General features: G+C 38.6%; 1 protein-coding gene across 1 annotated transcript in view; it reads left to right on the forward strand.

The window, feature by feature from the left end:
• LOC125461694 (RNA/RNP complex-1-interacting phosphatase-like) overlaps nt 1–11,094 on the forward strand; it is a 59,373-nt gene extending 48,279 nt beyond the window's left edge. The window contains exons 9-12 of the mRNA XM_048550725.1: nt 684–812; nt 1,477–1,566; nt 9,750–9,866; nt 10,450–11,094. Of these exons, the coding sequence (XP_048406682.1) occupies nt 684–812; nt 1,477–1,566; nt 9,750–9,866; nt 10,450–10,756 (643 nt within the window). The 3' untranslated portion in view covers nt 10,757–11,094. The remainder of the gene's footprint in view (nt 1–683; nt 813–1,476; nt 1,567–9,749; nt 9,867–10,449) is intronic.
• The last annotated feature ends 275 nt before the right edge of the window (nt 11,095–11,369 follow it).

Genomic DNA, 11,369 nt, shown 5'->3' on the forward strand with positions numbered 1-11,369 from the left:
TGGGATTGCACCTTGATTTCCTCCCCTTTAAGGGAAGACTGATGCTTTGAAATAAATAAAAGTGCAAACAATTTTACACTCTGTGCAACAGGTCTGATAGAGGATTTTAAATAAGGATGGCATGATGTTTGAGGTGTGAATCCTTCAGATTCAATGAAGAACCTGTACTTAACTGGTGTGGTGTATATAGCTTCTGTGCTGCAGTATGTTTTTGTTCCTTGTTGCCCTCTGTAGTTGCCCACTAATTATAATCAATTGTTGCAGAACATGATCATAAGAATGACATTACTTGCAATGATCCAAGAAAGAGATGAAGACCAGACTTGCCACAAATGTCTGGGAACTGGTGTCCAAATTAGGATAGCTGACCCTTGAGCAGTCAAGCAACAATTTGGTATAGTTGTAACTCCTCATATAAATATGCCAGCTTCCAAATATCCCAATCAATGGATGTTTGCTGTCCTATGAATGGGATGTATGACCTGGCCTAGAAATGTCTCAATGTTGACCCCAAAAGCCTGAAGTGTTCCATGACTTCAGGTCAGCCAAAGCTAGGAAAACCTGATTTCTCGCTAATACGCTTTTCCTCAATTGTGTGTTTCTTATTTGGAACAGACTTGACATGTGTATGTATATTTGGTACTGTATGTATGGTTGCTATCGTTGAATCTCTCTATTTACAGTAATTTAGGAATTGACGTGTTTGATGCAGAGCCAGAACCAGAACCAGAACCAGAAATACTGGAGCCTTTCCCTTCGTACTCTTATAAAGGACCACATGGCCCAAGACCACTGCTTGATGATTTCCCAGAGTAAGGAACTAAATTTACTTTTCTGTAGATGATGTGGAACTGTTACATATAAAATATTTCAGCACAGTTATAAATTTTTGTTCCTAATTCAGACCTTTAAAGTAAAAATTTTTGTATCTTGGAAACAACTATGTTTGTAAGACCTTTTGGAATACATAAGTGTCTTCACGTGGAAAGTGTATATTAAATATCTGCTCCTTAACTATTTGTGAAAGATATTTGTAGGAGTTAGGTCGTACTTAATTGTTCCCATTAAAACCTCCCATTTTTGGAGGTTTGGCACATTTGGCAATTTCCTATATTTTGACTGGGAGCCTCGTTCTGGGGTATAAACATGGATCAGATTTATCGGCAGGGACCAAACCAATGAGATTATGATATAAATCAGTCAAGCTACTCTGAGCCATGACAATGTTTTACAATTAAATACTTCCCCTCTGTGGTCCTTTGAATCACTTCCTTTTACGCTGAACAAGTTACACGTGCAACTTCATCCCAACGTTTATATAGGCTTTACTTCTAGTATGCATTTGTGGCAGTTAGTTTTGGAAAATTACACATGACAGATATCATTTCACTTGTTAGTCATCTAGTATCTGTGTGATGTACTAAGAAACCAAATAATACTGCTTTTCTCTCTCTTTCTCTTTCACTGTGAAATAAGACCAGATTCACGACGTGGACCATCATATGGAGCTCTGCCTCTTTCAGCTAGAGATTTTGATGCTCCCCCTTATAATAGGTGGCATGACAGGTAACAGCTTTCCTACTTCCATCTGTGTTTCCTTTGTTAAGCTAAGTGGGGTCGTAAGATTAGAAGCTGGTTATTTACCCTCTGAAGCCTGTTCAACTATTCTGAACTTTCAAATGATCTGTGACGTAATTTCATAGGTATCTTTGCTCCATGACCTTGGTTTAGCAAAAGCTCAGTTGCGATAAGGATATATTCTCCCTCCCTCCCCCCCCCCGCCCGCCCGCCAACCACAGTATGTTAACTTTTAGATTGCTGGCTGGTCTGTGGAATTCTCATTCTCTCTGATCCATATATTTTTGTAACACAGCAGGCCAGGCAGTATCAGAGGAGCAGGAAAGCTTGACATTTTGGGTCTGAAAAAGGATCCCAACCCAAAACATCAGCTTTTCTCCTCCTCTGTTGCCTGGCCTGCTGTGTTCCTCCAGCCCCACACTGCGTTATCTGACTCCAGCATCTGCAGTTCTTACTATCTCATTTTTGGAACTTTTTAACGCTTGTACAAAAGAAGTCACTACAGAAAGAAACCTTCACAGATCAGTTGTTTTTATTTATCAATAAAGAATTAGTTGCATGTTTTACTGAAGTATGATCTGCTTATTTCTGTTAGATCTTTGTCCCTTATTTTTGCATTAAAGTTTCATTAAGGAACCATTAAGCATCAAATTATGACATTTTAAATTTCAAAAGAGTAACTGTTCAATGCTTTACTTGTTGGCAGCTGCTTTTTAGCTTCTGGTGTGTAAATGTTTGTGATCTGGTCTGATGTGATGGTTCTGGTCTGGTAACAGAGTCCTACATCACAGAGGCAGGCCCTTTGGCTCAAACTGGTCCATTCTAACCAAAATATCCATCCATGCTAGCCCCATTTCCCTGCATTTGGCCCATATGCTTCTAAACCTTGCTTATCCATGTGTTAATCCAAATGCCTTTTTAAATGTTAATGTACCCGCCTCAACCACTTCCAGTGGCATCACATTCCATATGCGTACCACCGTCTGTGTTTAATGAAAAGGTTCCCATGCATTCTGTCCCTTCGGATCTTAAACTTTAGACCCTTCGATTCCCCAACCCTGGGAAAAAGACTGAGTGTATTCACCCTGTCCATGCCTCTCATGATCTTATACACTTTCACAAGATTCCCCCCTCAGTCTCTATACTCAATGCCTTGATTGAAGGCCAGCATGCCAAAAGCTGCCGTCAATGCCCTTTCTACCTGTGACTCCACTTGGTGAGCCGTGCACCTGAACTTCAAGGTTCCTCTGTTCCGCTGCACTCCTTAAGGCCCTACCATTCACCGTGAAACCTCTTGATTTGACATTCCGAAATACAACCCCTCACACTTATCTCTATTAAAATGCATTTGCCATTTCTCGGCCCACTTCCCCAGCTAATCAATATCCTGCTGCGATTTCTAATAACCATGCTCTTTATTCACAATACCAACTATTTTGGTGTTCTCCTCAAACTTACTAATCATGTCTTGTACGTTCTTATCTAAATCATTGATATTGGTAACAAGCAGCAATGGGCCCAGCACCGACCCCTGAAGCACACCACTAGTTACAGGCCTCCAGTCCAATGAGCATTCTTCTACTATTACTCTGTGCTTCCTACCGTCAAACCATTTGTATATCCAGCTCTGCATTAGATTCCATGCAATCTAACCTTCCAGAGCCGGCCTACCATCTGGCCTTACTGAAATCCATATAGACCACATCTACCACCCTGCCCTCGCCAGCCTTCCTGGTCACTTCATCAAAGAACTCTTAACAAATTTGAGGCAAGATCAGCTATGCTGACTACTCCTAATCAAACCCTGTCTTTCCAAATGCATGTATATCTTATCCCTCAGAATCTTCTCAAGGATCTTGCCTGCCACAGATGTTAAGCTTACTGGTCTAAAATTCCCAGGTTTTTTCTCTGTAGCCCTCCTTGAATGATGGTACAACATTGGCTTCCCTCTAGTCTTCCAGGACATCACCTGTGGTTAACAATGGTGCAAATGTCCGCCAGAGCCCCTTGCAATTTCTGCTGTCGCCTTTTGCAGAGTTCTTGGATATATCTTGTCAGGACCAGGAGATTTCTCCACCTTCATACATTCTTATACTTTCAATAGTCTGGTCTGAGATGTCATATTTTTAGTGTCCTTACTGTTAAGTGTGTCTTGTTACAAATCAGTGTCCAATATTAAGAGAAAAAGTTCATGAAGCACAAATTGTTTTTCCACTTGAACATAAATTTCTTGACTGTGAATATCCTTTGTCTTTCATGCTGGCAAAATCATATTTGTAGTTGAGCTTGAATTACTATAGCAATGAGGAAAAACAAATACATGATACGTATTGTACCTCCTTTTATACAATGCGCACATCACCAAATAGATGCTCATATTTAACTTTCAAATAGTTCTTGTCTAAAGTATATCTATAACACATTGTGTTTTTAGAGCAGCAAATATGACCTTACTATGATGCTATATTGCATTCAAACATAATGCTGAATTCTGAAACTAGGGTCTTAAATCAGAAAGGAAGAAATTATAAAGGTATGAAGGGAAAGTTGGCTAAAGTAGATTGGGGAAAATGTGCTAAAAGATATGATGCAGATGGCTAGTATTTAAATTTTACATGGAAACAATATACATAGACACAAACACTCAAAGGAAAAGAAAGTCAAGTATAGTTAATGAAACAAGTTGCAAGATTGCAATAGGTCAAATTAAGTCATTATATGGATTCCTGAGGATTACGAGCAAGTTATAATCCAGCAAAATAGGATCAAAAGAGTGAATAAAAAAGGAAGTATGAATGCAAATGATCAAGAACCACAAGGTAAACTCCCAAAAGCTTCTCTAGATCTATGAAAAGGAGACGATTTGCTTCGACAAATGTGGGCCCAATGCAGGTGCAGACAGACTATTTTGTCTTGGAGAACAGGGAGCTGGCAAAGAAACAAAACATTACTTTGCACCTGCATTAGCAGAAGATAAAATGCCCATGAGCACGTGACCAAAGGGCTTGTTAAACTGAGAACTAAAAGAATTAACATTAAGTAGTTGCCTGAAAAGTTAACTGGGTTGAAGGTTGACAAATGTCCCAGCCCAGACATGTTTTACCCCAGAGTGCCGAAGGACGTGGCCTGAGAGCCAGTGGATACTTCGGCGTTAATCTTTCAAGCTTCAGTTCAGTCTAGAAAAGTTCCTGTGGACTGGAAAGTCGCAAAGGTCGCCCCATTACCGTAGAAAGTTGACACTAGGTAAGATGTTGGAATCTATTATAAAGGGCCTGCTGACTAGACATTTCCAGAGGAATAGTAAAATTGGCAATAGTTGATGTGGATTTATGAAAGGAATCATGTCTGAGAAACCTTACAGTTTTTGTTTGGAGGTTATTACTTGTCTAAATAAAAGAATCAGTAGGTGTGTTGTATTTGGATTGTTGGGGGGGCCTTTGGTACAATCTCTCAGGAGGTTAGTAAATAAAACTAGATTGCATGGGACTGGAGATAATTATACTGGTGAATTGAGAATTAGTAAACAGACAGTAAACAGTGGGATCAAATTGATAATTCTCTCAATGTCAGGCTGTAACCAATGGAATGCCACAAGAATCTGTTGCTGATTGACAATTCTTTGTAATCTATTTGACTGATTTTGGATGTGGGAGCCATGTAATCTGGCCAAATTTTCTAATGACCCAAAATTGGTGGGAGCCTAAGTCATGAGGAGGATGCAAGGAGACTTTGAAAACTTGGGCAGGCTAATTGAATGGGCTGGAACATGGTTCGTAACTTCACCTATTGTATTATGTTTGCAGAAAAAATAGAGTAGTACTAAAATGGTGACAGGTTAGGAAATCGGGTGTCCAAAGGGACCAGGGTGTCTTTGTTCAGGAGTCAAAGTTAGCAGCAAGCAACTAACCAAGAGAAATTTTATGTTAGCCTTCATTGCAAAGGAACTTCATGACATTTTTACAGCTGTATTTAAGTTGTATAGACCCTTAACACCTCACCTGGAGTATTTTTTGTACAGTTTTGCTTCCCTTATCTATAGAAAAACATACTTGCTTCTGTGGGTAAGTAAGAGGTTTGCCAGATTAATCCTGGGATGGTGTGGTTTTCTTAATAGGTGAGTTTGAGGAGACTGTGTCTATATTCTCTATATAGTTCAGAATTTGTGACCTTGTTGAAACTTACAAAGTTCGTACAGGCACAATAAGGTGGATGTAAATAAGATGCTTCTGCTGGCTGATGAGCCTAAAACAAAGGGAAATGTTCTCGGATAAGTGGTAGGCCTTAAAGATTCAGATGTGAAACTTTTTCACTCCAAGGATGGTGACTCTTTGGAATTCCAATCCCAATTGGGCTGCAAAGTTCACTCATTGAGAGAGAAATTTCTGGAGACTAAAGGCATCAAGGTTATCAAGATGTGCAGAAAAGTGGAGTTCAGGTTTATGACCTGTCGTAATCTAATTGAATGTTGGGCAGGTTTGATGGGCTTAATGGCCTACTTTTCTAAACAGTTTATTTGTCTCCCTTGTCTTATTCAGTTGACCCACAATTTTGAGGTTCTGCAGCAACTCAACTTGAGCTTCAATGATATGCTGTCAACACCACTTTTAAAATGTGGAATATTAAAATTTTTATCCTTATACCCTTTGCAACTTTGAATACAAATTAAAATACGTAGTCTGTTTCTGTGGTGTAAATGCTGTTTGTCCATAGGGCCATACTGGAGGTTATGATTCACTCAAGTTTCCAGCCACATTCCGTCTAACACCATTGACATATTCCTATAGGCTATTCACCCTTGAGTTCATGAAACATCTTGTAAAATGCATCACTGCTAGTTGTATTACTACTGCTTGTGTTAACCTTTGAAAGAAATTGAGTGATAATTTGGAAACAGTATTTTTGTAAAGTTATGATGCAGTAAAAGTTACCCTTTTTGGAATGAATAGCAAAGTCTTTTTTTGCTAGCTTCAAGCTTATAAATGTTCATGGGATATGTGCATTGTTGGGAAATGCTCGCTTATTAGCCATCACTAATTGCCCCTAAAGATCTTGGTGAACAGTTTTGAAATGCTACAGTACTTGCGGTGAAAGTACTACCACAATGTTGGCAGTCATCTGCAGGATTTTTGGCTCGCAACAGTGAAAGAAATGATACCTATCCAAATCCAGATAGTGTGTGAGCTGGTGTGTTTCCTATATAACAGCTGCCCATGTTTTATCTTTAGCTAGTAGAAGGTAAGTTTGAAAGCGCAATTTAAAATGGCTTGGTAAATTTCTGCAGTGCATTTTGTACATGGTATTTACTGTTGACATATTGCACTATTGCTAGAGGGTGTTAATATGCGAGGTCATAAATGGGATGCCAAGAAAGCAAGCTGGATGATGTTGAGTTTTTTTTCATGTTTTTTAAGAACTGTCATCATCTGGCATCACCATTTCTGATCTTATGGAGGAAAGATCGGTGATAAAACGACTAAAGTTAGTGGAGGCCAACAACATTTCCTTGAGTATTTTTCCAGTAATATCTAGGACTGAATGATTTAGTGTCTCATGATGCAGCTTTCTTTGCATTTCTGTTAATTGGAAGTTATCCTGAATTCCCATTGAGTTCCATTTTACTGAGGCTTCTTGGCGCCACATTTGGTCGAATGTTCTTTATCAAAGCCAGTTACGACAGCATTCCAACACTGAGTGCTGTTTGAAAGTGCTTCAATAGTGTCTGTGGTCATGCAAAGCATTTTCAATGCAAGTTTTTCTTTCATCCCCAGATGGACTGTGTATCTCACTACCAATACTGTTATAGATAGACGCATCTGGAGGAGGTCAATTTAGAGGTTAAGCGGACGTCACCCCTGCTAAGTTGGGTTATTTGATTGCAGTCCCAATGTGACTGTTATGTTCAAGCCTCAATCAATTGTGCTACCAAGCTTTTGCTTGTAATAGTAGCACCCTAGCTACCCACAACCACCAACAATGTAACCTGCCTCAATCCAGAGTACGTTCTGTGCCTTTCCTATCCTCAGTACTCAGGAGGTGATAGCCTCGTGGTATTATCGCTGGACTATGAATCCCGAGACCCAGATAACATTCTGGGGACTGGTACTCGAATCCCACCATGGCAGAAGGTGGAATTCGAATTCAATAAAATATCTGGAATTAAGAACCTAAAGATGACCATGAATCCATCGTTGATTGTCAGAACATCCTGTCTGGTTCACTTAATGTCCTTTTAGAGAAGGAAACTGCCATCCTTACCTAGTCTGGCCTACATGTGACTCCAGACTCTCAGCAATGTGGTTGACTCTGAACTGCCCTCTGGGCATTTAGAGATGGGCAATAAATGCTGCCTAGCCAGTGATTACCCCATCCTGTGAATAAATAATTTTTTAAAAAAACTACTTCCAAATAGCATTCAAAATTAAGTATTGATTCAACAATCAAGAAAGGGTGCCAGGTGGTAATTAGCATGAGGTATTCTTGTTCTTGTTTGACCTGATGCAATGAGACTTCATCAGTCTGGAAATACTCTGTGGGTCACAGTAGACCAGTGCTGAAACAACTACTTCTGTCTTCTCAGAAGAGCACACATACAGGTGTGAGTTCTATCATGGTTGTCTTCTGCTTACATTGATATTGCACTTTGGTGTTTTTATTACTTGTTTGTCATTTCTTGCATTATTTTTGCCTTCATTCTCCCTTTAAACGTAGGCAAGTGACAGGACAGTCCAATTTTTTTGATAGACTTTTACACAGATCTTTTAATGCAGTATTTTAGGTATCTTTTAGTTTAAATATGGTATTGATGAATTACAAAAAAAAGTTTAAATATGTAAAAACATTTTTCTTGTACTATGTAAAGAACCATCCAGACTGTCCCAGCTACGAACATTACCTGTTCACCCACCTTGCCTCTCAATTTCGTGAAAGAGTTGACAAAGTCCTGAGGTTAATTTTGGGAAAAATTGAAATTTTCCTCTCTGGTCCCCTAAATCAATCAAATAAGCTACACTGTTGAATTTCATTTGATCCAGTCCACAATGTTTTTTCTAAAACTTGAAATGTCCTTTACGACCAGAACCTGATTTGGAAATTTGATTCGGGGACCTTTTTAAAGGAAAATAAGCCAACATATTTAGCCAAGGCTAAGACTGAATAGGTATGTTTTTAACTCATCTTACATTAAATCTTCTCCAGAGACACACTATCTCCTTCCAGGTGAGGAAACCAAAACTATTCCCTGTCTTAATAGTGTAATATAAAATTCTGTTTTCCTTTTGCTCTTATTTCACTGCTTCAACAATTTATGAAGCATTTTCTCTAGGTCTCCCTATTCTATTCTGTGAAACTTAGTGTGGTAATGCTGCATCTCATCCATACACCTGGAATTTTCCACACCCAATTACATGACCTGTACTTATTCTTGTTGAATGATATCTACTACACATGGGCTTATTTCTTGAATTTGTCTACACTTATCTTTAGCCTGTTCTTTGATATAAATTCCTGACTCTTATGTAGTTATATATCACCTACAAACTTGTAAATGCCTCATTTTAGGAAGATGACGGAACTGCTGAAGTCACAATTCCATTCTTTTATAGTGCTTCACGAGTTTTAAGTGGATCTACTACCTTGAAACCTTGCCTGCAAGGCTGCTATATATCTTTTAGGACAAAAGATCTAACTGCCAAACATGTGATATAAATTCTGTTGATAATGATCTGAGGGCCATCTTTTTGAAAGTTCTCTGGAAATTGAAGTATACAATCTCTACAAGCCTTCCATAATCCACTAATTTTTGTGATGTACTTGAGGCTTCAGTCAGATATGTCAATATGGTCTATATTTCCTAAAGCCAACTGCTTGGATTCTCTAATGACATCAAGATTTAATTTATTATTTAGACATAACTATTTAAGGGGCAAGTCATATGTTGAGTGCAAGGTATTGAACACTTTCAGGATTATTTTCTGGAATTCCAAGCTTTCAGCAAACAAACATGGATTAATTATTACAAAGAATCTAGTTGTACCGGTTTAGATGGCATGCAATGAACTTAGTTATTTTGTCACTTTTACATAAATCTTCATAAAAGAACAGATTGTTTAACATCTACGAACACCGGTTATTAAAAGCATTTTCTAATTTTAAAAAAAAATTATTTTGTTTAGGCCTCGACCTCTTCCTCCTCCCCTTCCTCCACCTCCACCTTCACTTCTATATGGTGAACACAGACCACTTTCCCGGTTCGATGACTTTGCTCCTGAGGATTACGACGGACGTTCCAGGTAGTTGATTAAGCTTTGCCGTGGAAATGAATCTAGCCAAATATTGTCTAAAATGGTTGACAGTGAAGTCAGGATTTCAGTCGTCTTGTCAGTGTTGTTATTAAGTCAGAGAGAAAGTCAAAGATGTCCCTTTTCTGAGCTGTCCATGACTAACTTGTATTCACATCAGAGGCCCAAGTCTGGGTCATCCTCCCTCCTAGCCTACTGCCATCAATTAATTTGTCAGAAGTCATACAACACGAGGTCATAGAGGAACAGGTTTATTTCAAATGACAAGCTTTTGGAGGAGCAGCACTCTGACCGCTTGTGATTTTAAATGAACCTGTTGGTCTATAATTTAGTGTTGTGTGACTTTTGACTTTGTCCACCCCAGTCCAACACTCGCATCTCCACATCATAGCTACGCTTAATTTGTGACCTGGAATTGGGAAATAGTGGGATATGTATTTTGCTAAATGTTAGAATTCCTATTTATGGGTAGAGCCTAATGTTAGAACCCCATTAATCAAAATGGATATGAGATGCAGGAAAATCTCCAACAATCTTGTTTGCTTTTCACTGAGAATTTTGTCTTTTATTCCAGGTTCAACCATTTCAGTGAACATCGAGCAATACGTAGTTCGGAAGAAAATTCCCGCCTGCATAGTAGATATGCACCCTACTCTACAAGACTACCAGCACCTCAAGATCGCTTCAGGGATGAGTTTGAAAGGAAACCTTATTCCTTTTCAAGCAGAAGAGAATTAGAACCACAGAGCTCTGCCCCATATACTGTTTTTACCCGTGATTACAATCATGGCCAGCCACCAGAGCGTGGTCCCAGTCTGAGTAAACTCGGGGGTGGTTGTTATGATAATTTTGATGGTTTTCGTGAATATGATTGGAACTAAATTACTAACTTTAATGTGTTTTTTTTATTTTGGGGATGATAAGCGCTTGTATTTTTCATAGAAGTTTCCTTTTCCAAAATTTGAATATTGAAGGACCACGACCCTTCCCTCACTTCTTGCCTTTTAATATTTCTGTTGACTTAGAATGGTGCAATTGTAAAGAAAACTGTTAGTTATTACACCATAAACATTTGTTTAAGTTTTTTATATAAATCACTATGAATATATGCTTTTTGTCTTGGTTCCTGGTTTTTTGAAGGTGAATTTCTGAGCACAAGATTGTAGATAACTTTTTTAAATAAAATTAGAGACCTTTAAGTGTAACATAGTGAATTGCACACGTCGCCTCAAATTGAATTTGTCACCACAGTGGTTTGATTTTTATTTATGGTCTCCATATGTTCAGAAAGGGAAATTACGTTATGGAAGTACAAACTTATTTCTTTATACAAAAAAGCTAGGTTCCACGATGCACCATACCAACTAAAACATGCAATTCAATGCGATAGTCCTGTTTGTACCTGCTCAACTCATAGCAGCATATTGAGTCACATAGTACTAAAAATAAATGTTCCTTTACTTTAAAATAAACTTATGTTGAGGTTGTTCCTTT

Source organism: Stegostoma tigrinum, chromosome 20 (genome assembly GCF_030684315.1).
Source record: "Stegostoma tigrinum isolate sSteTig4 chromosome 20, sSteTig4.hap1, whole genome shotgun sequence".
Classification (NCBI taxonomy): Eukaryota; Metazoa; Chordata; class Chondrichthyes; order Orectolobiformes; family Stegostomatidae; genus Stegostoma; species Stegostoma tigrinum.